This window comes from Anabas testudineus, chromosome 4 (assembly GCF_900324465.2).
Source record: "Anabas testudineus chromosome 4, fAnaTes1.2, whole genome shotgun sequence".
Taxonomy (NCBI): domain Eukaryota; kingdom Metazoa; phylum Chordata; class Actinopteri; order Anabantiformes; family Anabantidae; genus Anabas; species Anabas testudineus.
In genome coordinates this window covers 18,436,482-18,463,230 of record NC_046613.1, presented here as the reverse complement: position 1 = coordinate 18,463,230, position 26,749 = coordinate 18,436,482, and the positions used below count along the sequence as shown (strand labels likewise).

The 26,749-nt window shown below is 40.8% G+C and overlaps 3 protein-coding genes across 8 annotated transcripts in view; all 3 read left to right on the top strand.

The window, feature by feature from the left end:
* The window catches only part of csnk1g2b (casein kinase 1, gamma 2b), a 28,843-nt gene extending 25,934 nt beyond the window's left edge, over positions 1-2,909 (top strand). For all 4 annotated transcript variants that reach the window (XM_026344975.1, XM_026344976.1, XM_026344973.1 and 1 more), the window contains 2 exons: positions 927-1,033; positions 1,719-2,909. In XM_026344975.1, the coding sequence (XP_026200760.1) occupies positions 927-1,033; positions 1,719-1,773 (162 nt within the window). In that variant the 3' untranslated portion in view covers positions 1,774-2,909. The remainder of the gene's footprint in view (positions 1-926; positions 1,034-1,718) is intronic.
* Positions 2,910-3,010: 101 nt separating this feature from the next.
* mfsd12b (major facilitator superfamily domain containing 12b) lies at positions 3,011-10,660 on the top strand. 3 transcript variants are annotated; one of them, XM_026344970.1, is made up of 10 exons: positions 3,011-4,749; positions 5,175-5,465; positions 5,943-6,153; positions 6,503-6,635; positions 6,704-6,895; positions 7,352-7,444; positions 7,547-7,639; positions 8,270-8,443; positions 8,713-8,807; positions 9,873-10,660. In XM_026344970.1, exons 1-10 carry the CDS (start codon positions 4,734-4,736, stop codon positions 10,006-10,008), a joined length of 1,434 nt encoding a protein of 477 aa, XP_026200755.1. In that variant the 5' UTR covers positions 3,011-4,733; the 3' UTR covers positions 10,009-10,660. The 3 variants fall into 3 exon arrangements, with proteins under 3 accessions (XP_026200755.1, XP_026200756.1, XP_026200757.1); XM_026344971.1 differs by having other exon boundaries at positions 3,011-5,066; XM_026344972.1 differs by having other exon boundaries at positions 3,011-5,066; positions 5,160-5,465.
* Positions 10,661-11,747: 1,087 nt separating this feature from the next.
* On the top strand, positions 11,748-26,067 carry si:ch73-61d6.3 (occludin). The gene is made up of 9 exons (XM_026346299.1): positions 11,748-12,001; positions 14,890-15,484; positions 17,266-17,454; positions 17,826-17,993; positions 21,310-21,473; positions 23,095-23,313; positions 23,901-24,072; positions 24,468-24,509; positions 24,713-26,067. Exons 2-9 carry the CDS (start codon positions 14,909-14,911, stop codon positions 24,812-24,814), a joined length of 1,632 nt encoding a protein of 543 aa, XP_026202084.1. The 5' UTR covers positions 11,748-12,001; positions 14,890-14,908; the 3' UTR covers positions 24,815-26,067.
* The last annotated feature ends 682 nt before the right edge of the window (positions 26,068-26,749 follow it).

Genomic DNA, 26,749 nt, shown 5'->3' with positions numbered 1-26,749 from the left:
CTCTATGTTTGCATCAGTTTTGAGTCCCTGTGTCAGTGCTCTGCCTGTTCTGTTTGCTCGCCCTGCTTCATTTGCCTCATCTGCTGTAGGCTGCACACAGGAAAGATGCAGAAACTGCCATGCAAACCCCATAAAATGCAGAAAAAGAACATCATTTAAAAAGGCAAACTAATAGAAAGGCCGAAAAGAAAATGAGTCATTCAGTGTTTGAATTAGTTGAGATATACTGTCCTTATATGTGCAGTATTTGTACAGCACCAGAAATGTGAGGGCTACTTAGTAAATATGACACAAAAATGCCACCCAGTGTTTGTTATTAGAACTGCAGCTTTTAAAGGGTTGGTTCACTTTTTTTGCACAAGTGTGATTTTACCCACTGTTTACATACCTGTAGGTGTGTTGAAATGAGCCTTATTAACTGATGTCATTCCTCTTGCTACAGTGCTTTTTATTTGGAAGTGAATGGGGACAAAATTCACAGTCTTTGATCTTTGCAAAAATGTATTTCCAAGGTCATTTGTAGGCAATGAAGCTTCAGCACTGAAATAAACTCTGTAGACAGTGTTTATGTGTTGAGCTGAGAATTCTGTGAAGACTTTTTATTTGAACATGATTTACTTAGTTCTGAAACTTAAGAATATATTTTTGTAGAGATGAGGAAGGAGAAACAAGACAAACGAGTACAACAAGCAAAACCTGTTCATATGGGCACCTGACTGAAGTCACATGAGAAAATGTGAACCCATCCTCTAATCTTCAATGAAGTTGCTTTAGTAGGGACATTCCAGATTACATGTTTACCTGCTATCCTTATCTGAGAGTGCTGATAAATAGAGATAATCAGTGTTACATATTTTTATGTGTATGTTTACATGCAGTCAGTGCCTCAAAGTGTGTGAGCACTTTCTCTCTCTCTACCTGTGCAGGTGATGAGCTCAACAAATGGTGAACTGAACACTGATGATCCCACAGCTGGACACTCCAACGCTCCCATCACTGCTCCCACCGAGGTTGAAGTGGCTGACGAAACCAAGTAAGAAACAGCCCTCTGAGTACACAGACGTTTGTTACTGTGTCCAGCACTAGTAGGGCCACTTGGGTGGCCTGCTTATATTTGTACCTTATTTTTGACAAGCTCCAGCATTAAGTGAAGAAGCAGGAGTAAACGACTAGTATGGCGTTATCTACATTTTAAAAATGCACTTGCTGTGCTGTACATACTGTTATATAAATGATTCTGTGTATTTTTAGAAATAAGACGTCAACTTAAATTATCACTTTAGGGAGACAGAGCAGAAATTGACTTTGACCTCCGCAATTGAAGCGATCCATACATTTTAGCTGTTTGGAGATAGAAAAGACTCTTCCCACTGTCGGCAGCCTTTGTCATGCACATGCGCTCTTGCAGAAAGTCGATTAGAAACCCGGTTGCACGTTTACATGGCAGAGTAATTGGCGTTCTCCAGGAAAAATCTACCTCGGGAAATCAGGCTTCTCTAATTCCCTACCCTGATTACGGTTACCAGGTTTCCTGTTTACATGACACTGCCTTTCTCGAGAAGGCCGACTGTAACCCAGTTACTTTACTGACTTGAGGGATTTTAAGAGTTTTCTCCTAGAGTTAAACTCTCATAAACATAAAGTTGGAGAACAAAAACGGTTTGAGCCCTGCTGATGTACAGTTGCAGTAATTTTGCGTCTCTTTTGTTTCACTGCAGGTGCTGTTGTTTCTTCAAAAGGAGAAAGAGGAAAGCTCTCCAGAGGCACAAGTGAAAGAAGAGAACGGAGAGAACTTAAAACATTATGGTCACTGTCAAGTTTTAAATGGAAGAAACTACACAGACTCCCCCCCCCCGTCCCTTTTCTCTTTCCAGTTTCTCCCTGCCCTTTTACCCATCTCACCTTCCTGCCCCTGTCACTCTGTACCTCCCCTCCTCGCGCTCTCTCTTTCTCGTTCTCAGTGCTCCCCGGCTACTGGCGAGTTGAAGGAATGTTGCAGTCCTACTGACTACACAACAGACTCTTGATTCCTTTATCAACGAAAAATAAACGTACCTGCATTACGACGGGGGGCTTGAGAAAAAGTAAAAAAGCTATAACAATGAAAACCGTGGCGTGATTATGAAAAAAAAAAAAGATACTGTTTGAAACAGTTGTTGTATCTAGATTCCATACAGATGGTGTATTGTTCCAACAGTCAGCTGTTGATCAGGGGGAACCATTCAGGTGGTTCGAGTGAAAGAAATCTGCTCCTTAGGATATTGTTTAATTTGTTTTTTCTTTTCTTCCTTTGGTGTGTGTTTTGGGATCAAAGTAAAGAGGATAAGGTGAACAATGCTGATGTTAAAACTGGGGCAACACAGGAAGCATTTCATCTATAAAACAGAATTTGGAGGATTTTTATGTTTTTTGTTTTTTTTTTTTGTTTGTTTTGTTATTTTTTTTTCTTTCCTCTTTTTGTAATTGAATCCGCAGTTTTTGAAGTCAAATCCCTGCATTGAAAACTTTATTTTTATGTTGTAGTGTATTGGAGTTCAATTTTTTTCCTCACTCTGGCTTTCTTTTTGTCTGTCAACATGGACTTTGTAGCACAGTCACTGGCCTCAGGTACTGTGGAAGATTGAGAGAAACAGATATTAAGCTCTCTTATTATTATTGCACTTTTGGAAAAAAAAGAAAATAATTACAGTGGTAAACTTTTAGGTTTGAAATTAACAATTAAGAAAACAACTTAATAAAGACTGATCTAGGAAGAGTCCTTCACAACGCTTATATCTGAGTTATGGCCGAAAAATGTTGTCAATTTACATGGGAAAAAAAGATGTCTTTCAATTTTTATTTCTTACATCAAAATAATTTACCAGGAAATCATAGTTTGTGCCTTTCTAAGTAAAATGTTTAAAGCTCAAGTGAGTGTCCCGCAATGACATTTTATCTAATCTGTCCCAAATGCTCACTGGATTACTGTGTGAGTGTGTGTGTGAGTGTGTGTGAGTGTGTGTGAGTGTGTGTGAGTGTGTGTGAGTGTGTGTGTGTGTGAGTGTGTGTGAGTGTGTGTGAGTGTGTGTGAGTGTGTGTGAGTGTGTGTGTGAGTGCTTGAAAATCTGGAGGTTTTTGTAAGTGAACATATGTTGTGACTGCACACATCCTTTACTCTCGATTATAAGCAGGATACATTTTTCTCCCTTCATCTTCTGCCGTGACAATCGACATATTCTCTGGAGAGGTGATGTTTGGTTCAGAGAGAAATCAGGTGCACGTGCGTGGTGCCGGCTGAAAGAGATCTGACAGACAGTAACCTAAATCTTTTTGAACCATTGTTTCATTTAGTCAGGAGGTCACAGCCAGGCTGCAGCTCACTGAGGTTTGCTGGGGGGGTAAAAAGTAGATATTCAACATGTACTTTGTCTGAAATCACAATTTTTAAAAGTTCCTTACTGCAGTAGCTTCATGTTTCCCTTTGATTGCTTTTTATGTGTCCTTTTTCAGAGTTATGGCTGACAGCTTGCTGCTCAGGCTGTGCAGCCGGTTTAAATCTCCCCTAAAGCTTGTAGGTCACGAGATTACACATTTAATGGCCTTTCAAAGGAGCACTCCAGCAATTTTACAATTTAATTTCCTTTTTGTGGGGCTCGTTGGATAAAAAAAAGAAAAGGAGCAGTTAAAAGTTGAAGCAGAAACAAGGATCCTGATGTCTAGATCCAGAGTGTGCAGCATCCCAATGTGATCTGGCTCTGTGATGGTTGTCGAGAGTGATTTCGAGTGACTTTCAAACAAAAAATATTCACATTCATGTCATACGCAGTCTCTGGGGCCCTGGGACTAGGCCTACTTCAGGTAATCCTTCCATGAGGTGTCTTTTTGCTGGAGCAACATTACTTAACATTAATTCTAATGGTGCATTTTATTAGTTTTTGATTTCTTATCTTTCTGGTTTGTAGTTGGTGAGAGATGGGGGCAGGTTAACCTCGAGAGATTTAACATACTGAAACTTGTTAGTATTATTACTCAGCTGATTCTGATACTCAGCAGTACTTGATTAATATATATTTAAAAGAAACTTAAATTACAAATTATCATCATGACATTTTCACAAATAGGCCAATTTAATACACTTTGCAACCATTAAGGAAAATGTAAACTAAATGTTGATGTTTTGACGTTGACCCCTCTATAAAACCAGGGTCACAAGGCTCAATTTTTATAATTATCTAATTGAATGTATAGTATCGAGGAACTTTAGGATCTACTTGTTCCCACTTACAGTATTTTCAACACGTTCACAACCAGCAGTCATTGCTGCAGCCAAAATAATTTTCTCATCACTGCACCTTTTTTCAAAATAAATACATATTAAGCAGCTGTGATCTAGATTAGCTCCACTGACAGCAACAGGAGGATGGAAACGGGGATAGAAGCAGTATTCAGGTAGGCTGCAGCCAAAAGGCAAACCTCTCATGTGTTAGTGCAGGGTTCCTGTTAAAGATTTAAAATCTCACCCACCAAATTGACGGAGTGCCCCTTTATCCAACTGAGTATCCACACCATCCTGATCCAGTTGTGTGGGCTTCAAGTTGGGGTTGATGAAGAGTGACCATGTGAAACCATTAACGTGTCGTGGAGAGGGGAACAGTCAGAGGACAAAAACGCCCCGTCAGTGACCAGCTGTCTGTCAGCTCCAGTACAAATCACAAAAACAACACAGACACACCTGCACTATTTAAAATGACCTAATGAAACTCACATGTGGTTTGTAAAAGATAATTTGCTTTTTAATACAATTCGCATTTCCTTCTCTAACCCAGTGTTAAAAGCTCTGTGAGTGTGTGAGGAGCAGTGCAGACGGTTTGGGAGCAGTGTGGTTACGCAGCAGAGCGCAGCTGCGCGCTTTGACGCGTGGAACCAAAAAGCCGCTGAAAGCTCAGATAAGTTTTTGTTGGCGAATCAAAATATTTGCCTAAAACTTTCAGTCGGTTCAGCTGACCGGCGCGGAGGGAACCAGCTTGGCCTAATCCATCATTATACGACTTATATTTGGGGGGATTTTGGAGATGCTCAGACCAGAGGTGAAGTGTGTTTCTGCTCCACGCTGCTAATGTAACACCATGCATTATGTATTTGTAAATATGACAGCGACATATCTTTAACTGTCAATAAAGGACATTTTATCACAGGAGTCAAATCGATCATGGAGCAGTTTGTACCCGCTGGTCGGTCTCTGTCCGTCTGCAGGCGCCTGTGTTACGCATCGGGACATTTTCTCAACGACCTGTGCGCGTCCATGTGGTTTACCTACCTGCTGGTCTACCTCCACTCCGTGCTCGGTCTCCGGAGCACCTACGCAGGTGTGCTGCTGCTGATCGGTCAGATCGCGGACGGGGTGTGTACACCTGTGATTGGGTACGAGTCCGACAGAGCATCCGACGGTCCGAGGCACGGCAAGAGAAAAACCTGGCATCTGCTCGGTGAGTCAGTGAGTGATTGGAGGTGAATGCATGTGTGTGACAGTAGCTCTGCAGCTGCAGTAATACCACAGTGTGACATGTCATTGCAGATAAGTCTAATTATTCATTTCATAATGTGTTAAATAGCGGAAATCGCATCTTCAGTGCAAAATTAAAGCAATAATTGGTGGAAAAGTTATTATTATTAGGCAAAGAAAGTAAATATTTGAGACTCAAGTGGCTTTTGTCAATCTCATTAGTGCACTTGGCAAATCTCCAGCCTGAGACTAATCAGCCACTTTACTCATAGCATCTGTGTGGGTGCATGAAGTTTTAGCTGATTAAAGGTTTTTATATGTGAGCTCAAAGCACTCATAATTAGATGTCAAATAAATGAAGTAAAGTGTTTAAATAACCCCCACCGTGCTACAACATAGAGATGCTGTGTGTTTTTCTAATATTGAAGATTATTTTCCACTCATGTTCTGTGTTTTCCAGGAACTGTTTGTGTTCTTGTGTCCTTCCCCTTCATTTTCAACCCCTGCCTGCTGTGTACCGCCAAAACTCCTCCGTGGCTTCAGATTGTCTACTTCTCCCCCTTCATCATCGTCTTCCAGTTTGGCTGGGCAGCCACACAGATCTCACACCTTTCCCTCATCCCAGAGCTGGTGTCCAGCGAGAGCGCCAAGGTGGAGCTCACCGCGTACAGGTGTGGTTACGACAATAGACACTCTGAACAGGACTCATATAACAAGCTGTCTAAACTGAGGAAGCTCTTTGTGCTCAGCTATTTGCAACATCAGAGTCACATTAGAGGTGATTATTAGTTCAACTATAATGAAATAAAAACCAAAGTCCTGTTGAAAACACAACAGAGGAGCTGGTAGGTCAAAGAAAAGGGAAGTAACTCTTATGTGCTGTGTCATTTCAGCTTTTATTCAGAGCAGCTCTAATATGGAAATAACATATTTACGAAGCACAAAGAGCACCAAGTCTACTGTGATGGTTATAATAAAAACACTTCATTCTTTTTTTTCCCTCATATTCATATTGTGTAGGTACGCGTTCACTGTAGTGGCCAACATCACTGTGTACACCGTGGCCTGGCTGCTTTTTCACTTCCAGGCTCAGCAAAGTGCGGATCCCTCCATCACAGACAACCTGGGCCGTGTGGACATCCCTCTGTTCAGGGTAAGAAGAGAGATGCCAGAGAAATGTGATCCGCTGTTCAAACCACTGAGCGACATCTCTGTCCGTAGACGCTGGCCCTCATCGTGCTGGGATCTGGGGCATTGTTCTCTCTGATATTTCACGTTGGCACAAAAGAGGATGCGTCACCGTCGGACAGAGCAGAGAGAGAGAAGCTGATCACTCCTTCGCCGTCACAGGAACCGTGGCGTCGTCCTGTATTTCACTGGAAATGCTGGCTGAAAGAGCCCTCCTTCTACCAGGTGACTGCTGAGTCTGTGCCGGGTGTCACACACTGTTTGATTTGTAGTTAAAACTCCAATATGCAAATTCTGCAAATGAAGCTGGTGCTCAGATTAAACTGAAAAGTGGACCACTCTGCCCTGTTGAGCAGCTTACGAACCTGAGCAGGGGTCAGCGGGGGCATAAACTCAAAGAAGATGTGTTTAAAAGAGTTAAATTTAAACTTTCTGAATACATGAAATCGTATATTAATGTGTTTTTATCTAACTCACTGTAAAAAATGCCATTTTCACATTTAATCTGCCTGAAGAGGAAGAGACCAGAGGCATGTTTCCACCTCACTGTGACCTCCTGCACAGCTTCCAGACTGTTTCACATCACTAGATGTTTTTAATTACATAAAACAAAAAGTTCCCTACAGTAACTATAAAGTGCAAACTCTGAAATCCTGTTTCCTGTGTTTGCTTTTGAACCAGGTGGCTTTTCTGTACATGTGCACCAGACTCATAGTCAACTTGTCTCAGACCTATATCTCAGTTTACCTCACTGACTCTCTGATGTTGCCAAAGGTAAACACACACACACACACACTTTGTATTCATACAGTCCTTATGTTGCCTCTATTTGTGAAATGCTTCACTTTAAATCTGACCTTCTCCTTCTCTACTCAGAACTTCATTGCCACCATACCTCTGGCCGTTTATATCAGCAGCTTCGTGTGCTCTCTGGTCATGAAACCAGCCAGCAAGAGCATAGGAATCAGTGTGAGTGTTTCAGCTTTCATGGCCACAGATGCATGTTTTGTGTAGTGACCTTCTGGACAGGAGGGGACGTTTTGAGTCAGCGAGTCGACCTGTGTGTCAGCAAAGAGTCCAGAAACACTGATGCAATTCAGCAAATAAACACTGTGCTGCCTCAGGCCTGAAGGGGGAAAAGGAAACTGAACACGTAGGACAGAATTTAATTCAGTGCTCTGTTCAACTCTTTTATTTAGAGTTTTTTTTATTGTTTGTCTAGTTTAGATTCTGTTGGGTTTGTTTGCTTGTCAGCTTTGCGTTCTAGTGCTGAAGTTCTGCATGTGCACTTTAATGTGAAATAATAAGAGCCTGTGCAAGCAGAACATATTTAGGCAGAGGTTAGTTTAATGTCCTACATGAGACGATAAACATACATGTGAAATTCTACCTTGGTTCACGTATTCACTCCCTGTTAAATATTTGAAAATGCTAATAATTGGGAGCCGGGGCTTGACTGATGAGCCAGTGTGGTATATGAACTTGATAGGATGACAGTTTTATTTAATAAATGCTGGTACCATTTTGGCAAAACACTACTGAATTCATCTTTATATCAGAAAATGTATATTTTGACTGAAGTTGTATTTTCTTTAACAGATTACCTATTTGTTTGGCCTGTTATTGGTTCTCACTTTTGCCACCTGGGTGTTTTTTAATAAAAACATGGGAGCTAAAAGCATCTATGGAGCTGCTGTGCTGCTGGGAGCTGGTTCAGCTACAATCCTGGTCATGTCTCTGTCCATGACGGCCCAGCTTATTGGAGAGCAGACGGTCAGTAGACGGTAGTTAAACTAGAGGAGTTTAAGATCAGCTGTGTTCTCTATTTCTCTTGTTTTGAACAGGTCATGTGAATAAAACAGTTACGCAACACGTATCTATGTATCCAAAGTTGACAACTACAAATAGTCAAACTTGATTTGATGGTTGCTAAAAACCATCTCAGAGAGTTGATTATGTGTCTTATTCACAATCATTTTGATAGATTTGATTCCTTTGCTGCAGCGACTGTAACAATCTGTGATCTCTGTCTTGTTTGGCAGCAAAGTGGAGCCTTTGTTTATGGATCAATGAGCTTCACAGACAAGGTGGCTAATGGCGTGGGGGTCATCCTCATCCAGAGCATCCGACCGTGCAGGTGAGCCTCACTGTGACTGACGCCCAGCTGCTCGCTGCTCTTTCAAGTGAAAACACAACCTGACGATTAAGTTTTAGACGAAACTGGCATAAAAAACTGACAGTGGGAAATGCCACTGAGTCAGATCCACCACAAGACACTTTGACCTCAAAACTCAACAACACGCTGTCCAGTCTGTGATAAAAGCAGTGTTTTTATTTTATATTTCCATGTTGACCTTGTGACATGATTCAGAAATCCGGCTTCATGTGACTTTGTCCCATGTTGGACGTGGGTTTCTGTTGTGAAACGGCTTCAACTGAGCATTTTGAAGAAGTAAAACTGTACTCTTTCCCAAAAACAAGTAAAGGTCTGAAAAAAAAAGTACAAAAATAGTTTGTTTTGTGGGAACCACTCCTCCAGTTACGGAACAAAAACTGTATGTTTATTTTTTTATTCACAAAATTGTACGTGCATATGCATTATGTCACAGAAAATGATTGTGTGTGTAGCCAAAGCTAAAACCACAGAGATCCATTGTTGTAGAAATTAATACAAACACCAGACAAGCCACATTTTTACGCTGGGTTCCTTCATTACAATGAACACCGACACTGCTGTTTGTTTTCATTTCCACATGCACCATTTCCCTGACTCATGCACTTGTTAGAGAAGCAAACATGTAGAGATACGCTCCAGGAAATAGTCCTTAAGCTACACTGCCCGGCTGTTTAAACAAATGTTTTTTAAAAAAAAGCCATAAGAAACTATTTCTTTGTGACCTGTTTTAAAGGTTAAAGGTGACGCATACTGTACAACCTACTGAGGTTTATCAGTTACTGAGCCTCATGGTGGTAATGTTCAGTATTTGACCATAAAGGCCACACACACTACAGCCACACACTGGATCTTTCGGGTTGCTGCAGAGCATGAAGAGAAGGGGTCGTCTCTGCTTTTTCTCTATGTCACTGTACCTCTCTGACTGGCACATCTGACCTTTGACCTCTCAAACATAGCAACTGCTGCGGTTTTTCTGGCTCAGTTTAACAAAAGCTGTCCCCTTTTCTTTTGTTTTCCCACTAACAGCTCAGAGGTGTGCTGCCCGGACTGTGTTTGGTTTTATCGGGACGTCATGGCGACAGTAACCGGGGGTGTCGCCTTGGCTGCAACACTTTGCCTTTTCACCATCCTCATCAGGCCAATCAGGATACGGACTAATTAGATATCATACCTGTGCACAGAAACCACGAGTCCACTCGTCTTATTAATAGATGAAAATATTTGGATAGAATTGTTTTGTTGTTTTAGGAAAATGGAGCAGATAAAGTCATGCTACCATCTAGTGCATGACTGTGTAACTACACTGCCTTACTGCCAGGGTTTTAAGGGTTTTTACAGCTCAGAATTATAATATATTAGTTTCATAGCACAGGGGATTTTACTAATAACTATAAACACAATTAGAGTCTGGGAATAGAAAAAAGGTCCTTAAATTGACCTAATAGAACAGAAATGCACACGTTACATATTGTCATTGAGTTTAGGAATTAAAAGTGTCCTGGCCACAGACACATCACACATACAGAAGATATTGATATTTCTAAATTAATAAAACTTTCATTTTCACCCCTCGCCCAATGTTTTATATACGCCACGGCTATGTGCAGTTTGTTTTATTGTCTTCTTCTGTACTTGTTGCTACCTGAGAGCTGCTAAACAGCATTTTATTGTTTTAAAAATCAATGTTAATAAACTTATATTCTATTCTATTTAGTTAAACAGGCAGTGATCGTGGCTCTCATCTAAGCATGTGAACTTGATAACCTTTGATAGTGAAATGCACTAAAAATGAAAATATACAATCTGAATGTCTGTTAGTCACACCCTGCTGTGTCTTTTTATTTTCTCTATGTGGCATCATTGTCTTAAATGACTCTGCAAACTGAGACTGCATATGAAAATATGGCCTTACTGATTTAAAAGAGAACTGATCATAAATCTCTTCACCAAGAGCAAGTTAGATTAAAAAATCCCACTCGAGTCATCAGTTTTTTTTTAAATGAAGATTTCAAAACCTATTTCAGCAAGTTTAATCACCATTTATGAGACCTGAGACATCAGTTTACTGCACTTTAGACTTATTTTTCACATTTTGTGTTGAGAACTTCAATTATTCTGAAGGTCTGTCGGCCTGAGGGTTGTATTTTGTGTTGAACTCTCCTCAACTGAGCTTGTGTGAAAATCAGCAGGGTTTGTTTGTCACATAAAGCAGGGTGTACGCCCTGATGGAGGAATGTGGTTGAATTTGAAACAAACTTTTGCAACTTGATTTTGAAACAGCAGAATAAATTCAAACCGTAACACAGAGTACGATTTTTAGGAGCGAGGACAGAAATGTGTCAGGAACTCGGGAGCAAAGAGGAGAGCTCAGCTCTGAGCTGATGATGATTCAGGTCATCTTATATCTATAAGGCAAGAGTGAAATCTGAATTTACACATAATTGTAATGTCGGCACCAGCGTGGTTTAGTGGATGAAGACTGGAGTAAGTTAACAAACGTCCCAGGAGACTAGACAGAACTGTGTGTGAGCACAGAACCCAATATTGTTAGTGTATGTAGTGATATTTTATGAAGTGTAGTGTTATTTTATGCTTCACTTTTGTAAAAGCATCAATGAGCAGTGATTGTAAAGGTGAGAACTGCAGCATCAGCTCCTTTTGTGTTTACTGCATTAAGCACTAATGGACCCAGTGTTCAGATCTTCAGTGCAGTGTGGAAAAACTAGTTGAATTATTCAGTCAAACCGTGCTGGTTTTAGTTTGTACTCGTTCATTCATTAGATTTGTGTCTCTTGGATGTGAGGGAGCTGTGTGGGGGCCGTGAGCCGCAGAAAGGGCGCCCTCTGGCGGTGGAAACCCGGCGGTGTGCGCGCTGCACACAGGCGGGACAAAGCAGTTGTTCAGAGGCACAAGTCGGTGAGGGACCCGCTGTCTCTGTCTCCGCCTGGGACAGGAGCTTGAAACGGAGCCGCGACCTTTAAAGTTTGCCCCAGATAAGAGGTTCACTTCAATGTGAAGTCAAAAACCAGTTGTTTTTCTCACGGTCCTACTTTTTTTTTTATTTTGACTTCAAACTTTCAGTGGGAGCAAAAGATTTGAGAGGAAACCAGGACCGAGAGCGAGAAAGTCCCTCATCCCCCTTCAGCGATCCTCAGGTAAGACAAAGGTGGATAGACGTGAATCTAGTTGCATGGTGTGAATTATTCTTCTGGAGTGTGTTAGTGGAGCTGGGCTGTAACATCCTGGAAGATCTGAGCTTTAATCCGCAGGTGGGACCCCTCATCGTGGTTCAGGGAGTTACTGTGAAACTAGAATCTGAAACCCACTGGGACTAAAAGGCAAATTCACACCAAGATCAGCCCTTATAACCACTGTATTTGTATTAATGTGACTTATTATATTGATCCAAATACACTGATTATTTGTCAGGTGTGGGTTTTTGACAGGTAAAACAGTTTTTATGTAACATACAGATTATTCCCATGAGGCACCTGTATGGACAGAAGAGTCCTAACCAGGACTCACACAGTGGTAAGAGTGTCTCCACTTTATGAGGGACACTTAAATAAATCTAATGCAGCCTCCAACACAGCAGTCCTGCCTCCATGATCTCACAAAGTCCAGTTTGAGCTTCTGCTGAGTTTTACTGCAGCACCTCTTCCAGTGGTTCAACCATTGTCCAAGTTGTCTTAGTGCCTCACACTAAAAGTTTTTTTTATTTTTATGATCTGGGAGATTTTTCAGTGGGCTGTTTTTCAGGCAGGAAGTCTCGGCCAACTCCTGCGTATGTGCCAGTGGGTCCCTGCCTACATCGGCCAGGGGTCTGATTGTTTTTGACAGATGTGAGACATGTGACTGTACAACTGGAATTCCATTATGGACAGCAGATGATAGAGTCTCTGTGTTGTGTGGTGCTCAGGCTGCGACTGGTGGGTGTCTGACCTGACCTGGACCTCTCTGCCCAGCTAGAAAATAAGATTTGGGAGCCATTTTTTGACAAACACCACTGTACTACTACTACTACTACGTCTAACACTTTGAGCAATGTGCCAAATAAGTGTTTTGTGGGAATTCACAATCACATCTGAGTGATGATTATTTATTAATCTGTTGTTCATCTTCTATAAAATGTTTTATTACAGTTATATCAGAACAACTTCCCCTGTGGTTTCTGCTTCTGCTACTTTAGTAGAAGTGCTGGACACATTGCCTTGTTGTTGGATTTAGTGGAAGATCTCATTAGTGAACTTTTCTAATGTTATGAAGTAGAATTTTTTTAATGGGTGCGAGCTATGGCAGTCGTTTGTGCCCTCGCTGTGGAATTTGTTTGCCGGGGAGGAGCTTGGGCTTTAGATTATTTCCTGCCAGTCAAAGATACAATCAAACCCAGCAGTAGGAGATAAATATAAAGACCCCGTGACTTACTGGACAGGCTGTTGATCAACAATAAAGGACACCTGATACTCCAGGGCACACCCATCCACCTGTCCTCCTCTCTTCCTGTCTCTGTCCCACCTCGCTCCACTCAGGAGCAGCACAGAGGAACCCTTGTTTGATCCTCCCCCGGACAGTGCCCCAATTTTCTTTCTCTCTCTCTCTCTTATTTTTTTTAACCCTGACTCCATGGCAACACTGTTCCCGTGACGAGCAGCCTCGACGTTTACTCCCAAAACAAAGCAAGAAGTTATGGAGGGAGGCAGAAGAGGGGGACAGGGGAATTGTGAAGGCGATGAAGGATATGGAGGAATGAAGAGGGAATAATGGGAAGGTGTCTGGGATGGAGGCTCTGAGGCGAGACCTCTTCTGTTGTATGTGCCAGAGTCGCACAAAGACTAGAGTTATTACCCAGCGCTGTGGGCAGTGCCAGGGATCATCTCTCTGCCAGTATGTCTAAACTTCTGAATGGTCGGGCATCATGGTCACTTCTAAAAGCTAAATCAGAGAGTTTTCAATCATTTCTAGTACGTTTATTAGTTAGTTGGTACGTTTTGGAGCATTCTCATTCACACTTCATAATGACGACTACCTGAGGTGCTGGGTGGTGGAGCGTGGCCGATCTGCTGCACCCTGCACGGGAGGGAGGTCTGGGTGGAGCAGATTTCAAGTCTCAGACTAGCACTAGCTTACGTTGCATTGAGAAAAGCAAAATAAAGCAAATATGAAAATCTATAAATTGATTTGTCAAGTAACAAGAGTTAAAAGTTTCCAGCACGCTAGTGGACATAACAAGCCAATTTAGTAGCAGGTATGGTGTTTACAGTGGTACGTATTTTTCGTTTTGCACTGTTACTGTTGCAAAACAAGCCTAATGAATCTTATCTTGCTTGGGCTGTGCAGATTGCAGTGGAAATTATGTTGATATTAAATATCCTCAAGGGAAATAGGGAGAAGGTAAAAGACTCTTTACTCCGACATCTAGGCAGTTCACTGCCTGCAAAGCTCCGAATGGAAGAATGGACATGGCTGTATACTGTGTCTGGATATCTCTTTACTAGATTTGTTACAAAGAGAAAATGAAACTTTTAGCTGGAATTTTAAACGTGAAATGTTCAAAATCTCTCTGGACAGTGTGGGAGCTGGAGAGAGACTCCTACATCTTGTGAAGAGGCAAAAAGGAACGTATTGTTTGTCTGTGCTCTCCATCCTGGTACCGACATCTCCACACTGATTCTGACTTTATTGATTTAGAGATCTCATAGCTAATATAATTTTTCTAATATTTTTATCTGTAACTGTAGGAAATGTCAACATTTCGTGATCTAGCTCATGATGTGAGTGTTTCACCCTCTAGTTTCAGTGAAACCTGGTTTATTCAACCCGACACAGAGAGCTCTAACTCGTCATAAATCACACTACTCAGAAAAGGTAAAACATTTACACCTGCTACTAAGTCAGTCACGCCTCGGTTTTCCATATCTCTCCACCTAGCAGCATTACTCATATCAATGCTGCTGGGAAACAAAAGTGCACAGCTCTTCCCACATTTGTGCAGTGCACTTTACTCTCTCCACAGTCTTCATACTCTTTTGGTTTGTGTTTTCAGTTTCTGGCGTCCTTCAGCGATGTTTGACAAGCAGCACTACGACAGTCCACCTGTCTACAGTCCTCCTTTCATCCCACCGTCCAACAACGGCTTTGGCCCTGCAGGTAGCTACCATGGCCCTCAGAGTGATTACAACGCATACCCCCCGCCGCCAGGATCTTACTACATCGAGGACAAGCCACAGCACTTCTACAAAATGCTGTCACCTCCGGGGATCATCAAGGTCATGATGGGTGTCGTGCTTGTGCTGTGTGTGGCAATATTCGCCTGTGTGGCCTCCACTCTCATGTGGGACATGCAGTACGGATATGGAATGGGTTACTATGGTTCTGGGATGGGCTATGGCAATGGATATGTTGGGAGCGGCTACGGCTCGGGATATGGCAGTTATGGAGGATATGGCTATGGTAATAGCTATTACGGCTCCTACATCTCGCCTTACTCTGCTAAAACCGCCATGATTGCCATGGCAGCCATCAACTTCATAGGAGCGCTGGCATTCTTCATCTCCAGCTTCTCTAAATCCAACGCGGTCCACAGCAGGAAGTTCTTTCTGGCCCTCCTGATAACCAGCGTCATTATGGCCGTGCTGCAGGTAATTCTGATTCACATTTATATCTAGAGTTTGTTCTTGTGTGTGTGGTGAGTGGGTATTCCTATGAAAGCTCAGGTGATTAATTCATCAACACAGATAACAATCTGGTAATGTAGCTAAACTATCGTGGTTACAGAGTACGTACATTAAAGCATAACACCCAAAACTTAACAGGATAACAAGGAAGCGATTTACAACAAGCAACAAGCTTAAAAGTACCATAAATGACCTCCAGGCTACTTTGATTACTTTGAATTAGTGCTTCCAAACAACATGTTCTTTAATGATCCATGTAATGAAAATTTAAATGGAGACAATATACTCAATTGTTTAAGGGGACAATTTATTAGAACTAGTCTCATCTGAATCAACTGTCTGTAGACCTTTTATTTACATATGTATTTCATTGTTATAAGAACATATGTAAGAAACTGTACCTTACATTAGCAGCATTACATTTACATGTTCCTGCTGAAGCTTCTCACATTAATAAACTATATTCTGAGGTTCCCATAACACATTCCAGCTAACACCCCCAAACCATGAAGCTGCTATGAATGGTATGTAAATGTGCTTGTTTTCAAAAACCTTCAGTGCCAGAAGTATCTGGCACTCGGACTCTGTGTACACAGTTGTAACTCTGATCAGATCAACATGTTGCTACTACTACAGTACTGGAGCAGACTTTGCAAATATGCACTTAGCGGTAAACACACTGCATGTGAAAAGGAAACAAGCTGGTATGTTGTTTGTACATGATGGTAAACAATTGGGGAAGTATACAATTCATAAGAGACATGACGCAGGGCAGCTAAAGGCAGGGGCAGAATGGCAAACTATCCACAGTCCCTCAGGAGATAACTGCACTAATCTAAGACCAAATCATGTGTTGTGATCAGCAGCGCAGTAGGTCGTTCATTATGTGGATCTGTACCATGGGAGGATGCAGTAGAAATGACCTATGAGGGGAAAAAGCTTTGATATACAGAGTTAGCAGCTGAGGCAGAGGCGTATGGGTGGAGCACTGTGGTCCTTAAAGTGGAGATCAGCTTGTAGGGTTTTGTTGGATGATCAGTTTTGTCCCTGTTAAGTGGGTATAAGAGGACCAACCTTAAAACATGCTGTGAAAAACATGGCCGACACTGCAGCCAGTGAAAGTTTGTGGGTTAGAAGAGAAGTGACTGAGTCAAAGATGGATGAGTGCAGAAGTTTTAGTGTTAACTCTAAAGTGTGTTGTAAGTTAAGGTGCCTGACGGTGACTGTTGACCTGTTGCTTGGTGGGTCGAGCAGCATACTGCAGCTGGACTCGCTGCAGTGGGATAGCATGTTGATGTCTTGTTATATCGGAGTGAATGTCCCATGTTAGTGAGGGTTGAGTTGTTGTCAAGCATTTGCTCTCTGCTTGAGTTCGAGTAGGAGTTAAAGGCAGTTTTAAATTGTGTTAGGTCCGTTTAAAGCTATGGTAGTTTAAGGCTAGAGAATGGTTTTGTTTGTTGTGGGGCCCAGAAGATTTATGACACATGAACTGAACCCACAGCGAGGCCCAAGTGACGGGTCAGTGAACATCACTGAACACAAATACTGAGCTTCTAATGAATTCATACCAGTAGTTCAACAATATAAAGAGTCAACATGTGTGTGTTATTCCAACCGGTTTATATAATTTATGTTCAGTATAGAAAGAAAGTCTTCAAGTAGAATAAATGTATCCTCTGTTTTAACCTTTATAACTGTAAATATGAATCTAACTGTCAATGTACTATCTCTGTTTGTTTCATTAGGGCATTATAAACATTGTTTACATTGTTGGAGTGAACCCCATGGCTCAAAGCTCCTCCAGTATAATGTACAACCCGATGCTGATGATGTGCCAGAACCTTTACCAGACCAGCTACTCACAGATGGGAGGGGTGGGCAGCTTCCCCTACAACCAGTATCTCTACCATTACTGCTTCGTGGACCCACAGGAGGTTTGTAGCTTCACCTGTTGATATTGTTTACACACTTGAGATGACTTGTGTGTCGGGTTGTAGCCCTATACAATTAAAACTGAATTGAATTGCACATATGAAGGCATAGATTACTTCAATCTACAGGATACTTGCAGATAGATATTGTAGAAGCTTGAATACCTATAGCATTATTCCTTGGGCCGCTGTTGTGGTTAATTCTAGCAAAACTGGCATTGAAATATATTTTCATTCCTATACTGTATTTTCCAATATTATAAGTGCAGTACTGTTTTGTATTGGTATGTATGAGACAATTTTTGAGCTTATATTCCACTTTTTATTCAGCTTATAAGGTTTCATACAGATTTTTTTGTCGTATTTCTACTTAGGGAATTGCCATGGTGTGTGGATTCCTGGTTGTCATCGCCTTGGGCGTTGCAGCTTTCTTTGCACAAAAAACTAGAGGGAAGATCTGGCGCTACGGGAAACCAAACATCTACTGGGAAGAGCCTCTTGTTGGAGGGAAGGCTTCGGAGGGCAGAGATGTAGAGGATTGGGTAAGTCAGGATGCTAGACACAGTTTAATAAGACTGGGTTTGCATGGGATTTAAAAAGAATTAAAAAAAAAAAAAAATCAAATTTTCACCGAACCTGACCTGAGTTTTTTTATGCACAGCTTGCAGTCAACAAGGTCACTGAGAGTTTAAATCCAGCCTGAGTAAGGTTGATGGAATACATTGTTTACTCATAGATGATGAAATAAACAACTATATTGTTTTTTTTTTTTGTTGTTTCTTTTTTTGGTAGAGCAGTTTCAGCCGCCCAAAGTGATTGACGTATGGTTTTCTCCATCTGTCAGCAAACTGTATGTCATGTTTTCAGGTAGCAAATTAGTTTCCAAACAGTTTCACAATGCAAAGTACTGTAGCTAAGTAGCTACAGTAGGTCATCATTTATGCAGTCATCCCCTCTAAGTAGTCATCAGTTGTAAAGACGGGTTTGGTGATTGTGGTGATGCAGGTGGAGTAAAAAGCCGAGCTGAGACCGGCACATTCCTGAGGTTGGTTTGTCACTTGTTATACTATTTTTACTTTGCTGTACTGTATTTGCACATAGACTTTATAATGTCATGCACCGGTTCACATCTGTGTTTATCGTGTGTCTTAATGAGCTTAAAGTCCAAGAGGGATATCATATATAGACTTTATCAGTTTACAGGCTTCAACAGGTAAATCGTTATGCTACCATAAGAGTGTTTCCTCTGACGGGGTCACTTTGTTCAGGGTCAGGGCTGATAGCAGTCAGTGGCTGTTTACTCATGGTCTACTACCTGGTTTCACTCTGAGTAATCATTAACTACCTGAGAAGATAGTCAGCACACAGGTGGTTTTTAGAGAGCCTGCCTTTAGGTTTTTAAATGCGGTCCCTATGAGTGTGACTTTTTTTTTGGACGAGCAGTGTATTTTAAAACTAAGAATATTAAAATATTTCCTTTCTGTGTGCAGCAATGATACATCCTTCCCACTGCGTCGCATTAACATGCACACAGTACAGTACATACATGCCAACTGCAGCTGAAATAAATAAAAATAACAAGAAGCAAGAAAACAATGATTAACCCAAAGCAAATATTGCTAGTCTGCCCAGCCTCCATCCATTTCACCATGTTATCTGTCAGTTTATATTTAATTTAAATGGCAATAAAACTCACAAACAAGCACAGATTTGTTAAGATAGGTTTTAAAAAAAGGAACGAAACCTGTATCTAACCTCCAATAGCATTCATAGGCATGTGTTTCTTTGTTTGATGCATCATCACATGCTTTGTTTAATTGTTTGGTCAGATTTGTCATTGAAGGTTGCAGAAAAGTGCTGTGAGTCACAGTTTATCTCTTGCCCTGACTAAGAAGAAAAGCACTGGACAGACATGGTGTTACATTGGATTAAAGTGAGCTGTTTGTTTTTGAGAATATTTGTCATTAAGTAGAACATAGCATCATGCACACTGAGGTGTACGGTTGGAGTAAAGTAGATGAGATAAGCCCAGAGTGAATTTAATGACTAGCACTAGTGTTTAATGGGGGAGACATGTTCACAGATGATATCAGACATCAGAAACATAACAAAACTTAACCTTTTGCACTTAAAAACTGAAAGAATGAACTACAGATGAATTACAACAGATCATGTACAACATGTACTGTACTTAGCTTGTGGAACATATTAGACTTTCACCTGGTGACTGTGTTTTCTACAAAAGCAGGTCATCAAGTTTTAGTCATATCACTATAACACGTCTTTGTGACAGCATCAATAAACCAGGCACTCCTGATGTCTCTGTTGCCGAACTGTCCTCATTTTCCTCAAGTCTTCACAGCTGCAGCTGCACCATCTGCAATCTGCATCTGAACCATAAACCGGTGCATTAGGTTTGTTTGGCTCCTGTAACACAAGGCCAGTGACAGTCTAAGACTGTGCTCGGTTTGAGATTGGACCCATCTCTGTTGACGAGCCCGGGGTGGCCTGGCTCTCCCTGATGACCTCACACACTGGCCTCATTCAGCTCAGCTCGGGGATCAGCATTGTGTCTGCTGCATGAGGTCATCGGAGGCAGTTTCTGTTTGGCTGTGTGTGTGTCCTGATGTGCTGCAAAGTCAGAGAGTGGAAGCATCTTTGGCTGGTTTCACAGGCATGCATTAAAAAACACAAAACTAGTTTTCTAAATCTATCACAGATGTATAACCTGTAAATGAAGTTAGTCTAAAGTAGCATCATCTTCAGTAAAACAAATGCCTGCTGACCGTTCACAGCATCTAAATCTCATCTTGCTCTTTTTCACTTTAAAAGCACTTTTTAATTTCCACCACCTCTATTTTCTTGCTGCTTTCTTTTTTATCCCAAATCCACACTTCCCTCGCTCCTCTGCTCTTTCATGCTTTTCCTACGTCCCTCATCAACAAGCACCACTCTGTCTCCAGGTCTCTCCTGTTGCTCTCTTTGCTTCAGCAGGTCCAGTCTGCCCTCTCAGACATACTTACACACTGTGCTCACAGCCCAGCAGCTGCTAAGGGGGCATTGTTGGGATTCTTACATGAACTGCACTCTTCAAATGGGATTCTCCTGCAACTCAAAGACGTGCAGCTGCCCCCTAACCGAGCACTCCACCCTCCATGATTATTGTTTTTTGAGGGCTAGGCTGATGTTCCACTCAGCTCCTGCACTGTGAGGAATTTTGTGGCTTACTTATTGTTTTTATAGTTGGGAAGTAGTCGTAGTTCCAGTTTAAAAAAAAAGATTTTCTCTCTTTGATGTGGACAAGTTGTCTTAATTCTGCTTGTTACTCGTGTTCTGGTCAGTTTTGAATGACTGCAGTGTCCCTTTTTTGGTTTTAAATGTACGTATACAGAACAGGAGTAGGGCTCGTCTCGTGAAAGCAGAACAGAAGCTACTAACCACTGTTTTGTGTGTGTATATGATACTGTTATGTTATATTTTAGATTATAGGGATGTCAGACACTGAGGCAAAGTATGTGTAGACTTTATTAAATGCTGTTAAAAAACAGTTACAGGTTTGGCTGGGTAACTTTTGGATTTGTTTTACAGTTAATCATTCTTTGTTTTAATTGTCTTGACCTTTTCAAGCACCGATAACCCACATTTCACTGAAGAGTAGAACTGCGCCGTCCAATTTCATGCCTCAGTTCTCTCTTAAATTTTAAGCACCAATTACTGAAGTATTTCGCTCCGAGAGAGAAAAGTTATAATTTCTTGAACAGGATGTCAGTGGGAAAGTGGGCCTGTGGTGCGTCCTGCTCTTTGTGTGTGTTTTGGTAGTTTAAGTCTGTTCCTCTTGTTTTTTCCTGCCTGCTGTAGGTGAACAATGTGGCGGAAAGCCGCAGTGTTCAGGACGCCCCTACACTGCTGGTGTCAGAGAAAGGAGGTGGGCTGCTCAACGCCTCAGCGAACAGTGTCATCTCCTACGCCCCAGCCAAGGTGGACAGTAGCTCCTACAATGGCGACAACTACCACCACAACGAGTGGGTGTTTTTTATGTACTTTTATTTGTTTTACAGGACGAGAAAATAGCGACCTTTCCTATTAAAAATACATCTAGCTTCAACAGTAGAGTCTGTTCACTTTGAAGCAAAGACGCCTCACAAACAATCAACGTACAAACATGTGACTCACAAACAATATCTAATCACTGCTGCGTTTTAAAGCCAGCGAAAACATATTGCCCTGCCCACAGAACAAGCTCTGTGTGTGACCTTTGAGCGCTTGTTGGATTAACCATCCCTTCTTTTTCCCCTCATGTTCAATGAGTTCCCTGAGGACGTGGAAATCTGCAAATATTCTTCTTTTAAAACTAGACGCTCACTTTGTTAATCTTGCTGATATGTTGCACACAACATAAAATAATTCAGTCATTGAATTTTATGTTGCAACTACAGACGTTATGCAAACGACATTTTTATTTTGATGATTTCCTGCTTTACAAAGTGAAGTGTCTTGATGACATTTTGAAACCTTTATTTTGAAGAACTTGTAATATCTGTGCTGCTGGATTTGGATTCCTCTACAAATCCCCACAAACCTACAAAATTGAGCATGTCTTTCCGCCTTGTTATTAAAGAACTGTGTGTGCTTCCTGGTCACTGAGAGCCCTCACATGGCTCACAATCAAATTGTTAAATGTGAGCAACAATAATCATTAGTGGTGTCTAGCTTCCCCCATATGTTATCTGTCTACAGCATTGCAGTAAATATTAATTTAGTTTAGTCACAGTCTTGTATTAGATCATTCCCAGAGTTGCTGGTGTTATCTGGAACATGATGTTCTTGATTTCTTTCAGCTCATAGGCCTGAAAAATAAAGGGAATCAACTCCCTAATGAGCACATTATCTTGTTAAATAATGATCATATAAAATAATTTGTTTTCAATGGAAGCCACCAAATTTTCTTATACTAATCTTTTTTGGAAACTTTCCTTATTATGCAAATAATTGTTATTTCCATACTTGGAGTTTTATACTGATGAAGAACAAAATATAAAACATCTAATTAAGTAATTTACCTTATTATTAAATGAGACTGATATACTCTATTGATCCCTTTGTTCCTGTGCACTTCAACATTTTTGTGGTTTCCCTTTGTTTGCAAACCAAACTAATGAGCTTCTTGTTTTAGCAACGTTTCCTGTATTCTTCTACTTCTTCTTATTATTATTATGGAAATCTATATATTACTTAAAATGGAATAACATGAGCAGCACCTCACAGTGCAGTAGTCATTCATTATGTAGTATGTATGTTCTCTAGGTTATTTTAACAGTCTGTGCAAGAAAAACAACTTTACAATAAGTTTTTAATTCAGCAACAACATGTTGTTTTCATTAATAACAAGTTGTACATGTATGGTGCTTTATCAAGCTGTGGATATAGACGTTTGCTCACATTTCACAGCGTCTGCACATTACAAGGCCTGAACTGTCCCCACAGTTTGATTCAAATGTTGCTGATCTCTGATTGCCACATGAAATATGTGATGTTGACGAGCTCAGCTCAGCTTTTCAAGGCCTCAGTTCTTCTAGTGGTCCCAGTGCAGACCCAATTGAGGAGCTGTGACCAATGTCTGATGTCGTTGTTGCTGTTTTGCAGGTACTCAGAGAGGACCACCAGCCGACCATCAGAGGTCTTCTCCCATGTTGGAGGGACCAGCTCCAGCCCTTCAGAAGAGACAGGCGGGGGCCGCAAACCCTCTGCCAACAGGGGCAAGAGACGCAGACGTAACCCAGAGCTGGACGAGTCTCAGTATGAGACGGAGTACACCACAGGAGGAGAGACCGGCAATGAACTTGATGTAGAAGAGTGGGAGAGGTGAGATTCAAACCTCCTCGACTGCACTGCCCGGGTGCAGCTCACACAGGCTGGATTAGAAATGGAAATGTCATTAGCCAAGAACTCAGAATGTAGGTTACAGTCAAATACTGTTGCTCCCCCAGGACCAAACCTAAATTCTGAGATTTAAGAGTGAACTGTGCTCTCAGAAAATCAAGCTTATGTGAAAATGTCTTAATTTACAGGAAGATGTATCTGAAATATCTGTTGGTTTGAAACATGTTTGTATGGTTGGTTAAAAAAACAAAGCATGGAAAAAGCTGTGGTCTGTATTTGCTTTACTCTGTCCAGGAGGGTTGTTAATCCTCTGAGGCATGCCACTTTACTGGGGCTCTAGTCAGGTCTAATGAGAGAATTGGGCCAAAGGTTCAAAACATATTAGTCAGTATAGGTACTGAGAAAATTTTATTATTTGGCTGCAGTTGGATTCAAGCACACAGAGACAAAGATCCTAGTCGAACACACCACTAATGAAACCAACATGTGCACATTCAGCTTTAATGTTTATCTCTGTATTTGTTTCTCTCCTCTTCCAAATCTGCGTTCTTGCTCTTCTCTTTCTTCAGTATGTATCCAGTGATAACATCTGACGCTCAGCGCCATGATTATAAGAGAGAGTTTGATGCCGACCTCAGGGAATACAAGCGGCTGTGTGCTGAGATGGACGACATAAATGATCAGCTGAACAAACTGAGTCGCCAGTTGGACACGATGGATGACACTTCAGCTAAATACCAGGTAAGACACACACACCACATGCCTCCTGAAATTATGAGATGAAGAATTTAACTTTACATTTTTTATTAGGGTTTTAAGGAATTTGAACTGGTATACATTAGTATTTATAACTTTTATTATTTCACACCTAGTGATAAAATAATATTGTTATGCTGGTTGCGAGCACCAGTAGACTTCCATCATAAACAGCTCCAATTCTGCTACGACAAGAAGCTGCAATAAGTCCTTCAAAAACTTCTTTCCTTCTGCCTTTAAGACACCAAAATGTAGATTTGTGGGTCAGAGAGACAATACTGAGCATCTTCCAGGTTTACTTGTAAAAACAGTCCCTTCAGTGACTTATGCTGTACATGAGGCAGCTGTCATCATCATGTTTTTTCCTAATTTCTTCAAAGATTGTAGCAGAGGAATACAATCAACTAAAGGACCTGAAGCAGGTAAGAAGATATTTGTGACTAAACCTCCAGCTACAACATGTTATCTTATTACTCCATTCTATACTTATGCACATGAAATATCTACATTCTCCGAGATGATAATATATCATAGACATGTTTATTATTAATAATAGGTTGACACACACAGTGTTACACTGTTCGTCAGCATTGATTGAGTCTTGTTTGTTGCCTCTTCTCTGTAGACATCAGACTACCAGTCTAAGAAGAAGGAGTGCCGCAGGCTGAGGCACAAACTGTTCCACATCAAACGCATGGTGAAGAACTACGACAGGAACAACTCATGAATCCGCTAAGTCCTGTCTCAGCTCTGTGGTCTGCACAGCAAACACGCACAGACATGGGCCAAGATACACTCCAGTACACTGCAAAGACTCTGACGCGCTGAGACCAAAGTTACCTTTACAGCACACACACACACACACACACACACACACACACATAGGGAACATACTATATGTTAATAATTAGGATCTAAACTTGTGTTTCCTTCATTTTGATTGGTTACCTATTAATAACTAGGATCCTCAGTTGTAGCCACTTCTACAGCAAACACTGCCATTTTCCAGAAGGTCCAGCACATTGTGTGTAGTGTGCAGGATCAGAGGGTGCGGTTGGAGTAAGGTTGGTTGAAAGTCACCTGACCTTCAGCCACTTGTGATAAGAGCGTGCATGATTTCTGTGGCTCTGTTTGTTCTCCAGATTGGCAACGTTTATCTCCACAGATAAGACGTGGAGCAGTATTGTAGAGAACATAGCAAAGCGCTGGGTTTCTGGGTGTTTGTATTTCCCCTGACATGGCATTTTCTTTGTCACAAATGAACTTGTTGAGTTGTGGGTTTGTTTGTTTTTCTTTTCATCTTTTGTGCTTGTAACTAAATTCAATGTGAGTGACGTTAACTGTTCTTTGCTGAGACCATGTGTGTTTTTCCCATTTACTGTCGTCATAGATGCAGTGAGACCAAAAGGAGGCAAACTGGCCAATGAGATGTGTGTATTTTATATTGTATATACTTTTAATAAATCCTGCTTTTACTATGTACCCAGAACAAATTTACATTAAGTATGTTTTTATTAGATTCAGAAAATCTTCTAGGATTCGTGACGTTATTTGTACATACTAAAAACCCGTAGTAGCTTGTTTATTAATCAGTGATCATTCAAAATGTGCTTAAGCTATGCAAATGAATAGAAATAACACGCTCATCAACAAAATGGAAAACATGTCACCACTTCTGTCTAAACACTGAGCTCATCTTTCGATTTGATTCTTTACCAATGACAGTGATCATCTGTTATCATTTTTGTATTAATCTATATCATGTGCAAAAAGTTACGATCTCCTGTACGTAAAAATTTTTTAGACACACTTTTGATTTGTCATGCATTTGTATTTTTATGAAGAGCGTCGTTGTCATTTTAAAAAACATTTGTGAGCCATTTATTTTTGTAAGAATTTCATTTCCTTTGATGCTATTAAACAAGTTGTTGTTTTTTTTTAACTTCTAAAGTTAATGTCTAAAAGGTTTCGAATGTTGTAAGTAAGTAATAAACATTTCTAATTCTTTAAACATTAATTAAGCCTGTTTCATATATACAGTACATGTTTGTAAAATTTTTCTGGCCCTGGTGGTTTGGAGGTATCTGCAGCTCTGTGCATCTGCAGTGAGCATCCAGCAGAGAGAGCAGCCACACTGTCTTTTTGCCAGTACACACTTGAGCCGACCAGATGATCCAAGTGAGTTTAGTGCACGCTGTTACTGCCCTCTGTTGGTTTGGTTCCTTTAACACTTTTTACTCACGCTGTTCAGTACTACAGTTGTTTCATGCGTCCTGACTATTTTTGCAGTTAAAAAATCTATATACTTTATACTAACAATAAATTACACACAACTTACACTTCTATGACTATTGAATTGATTAAATTACTTTCAGAACCTGTCTAACAGAAACTTAACAAGTCATATCAGTGATCTCTGCTTCTCCCAGGTTTAGATGAAGTAAATTTTTTGTTTACATATCTGTTTTTAAGTAAAAATATGCAGGAAGCTGCTCCACTCATATTTGTTTGATTAAATTACTTAAACACTTTACTGATAATTGAAATATCAGTTAGTTGTAAATTGTTTAAAAAAGATTTTTATGCTTCCTCACAGGTTCTTTTGTTGGAATTGCACATACTTTTACTTCTAGTGATGCGATATAAATAACCAGACAGTCAC

Excerpts from the sequence above, each read along its gene's own strand:
- si:ch73-61d6.3 (XM_026346299.1), top strand. The coding sequence starts at position 14,909 with ATGTTTGACAAGCAGCACTACGACAGTCCACCTGTCTACAGTCCTCCT. Across the intron at positions 17,994-21,309 it reads GCAGAGATGTAGAGGATTGG|GTGAACAATGTGGCGGAAAG; the intron begins GTAAGTCAGGAT and ends TGCCTGCTGTAG. Across the intron at positions 24,510-24,712 it reads AACTAAAGGACCTGAAGCAG|ACATCAGACTACCAGTCTAA; the intron begins GTAAGAAGATAT and ends TCTTCTCTGTAG.
- mfsd12b (XM_026344970.1), top strand. Across the intron at positions 6,636-6,703 it reads TGGACATCCCTCTGTTCAGG|ACGCTGGCCCTCATCGTGCT; the intron begins GTAAGAAGAGAG and ends CTCTGTCCGTAG. Across the intron at positions 8,444-8,712 it reads AGCTTATTGGAGAGCAGACG|CAAAGTGGAGCCTTTGTTTA; the intron begins GTCAGTAGACGG and ends CTTGTTTGGCAG.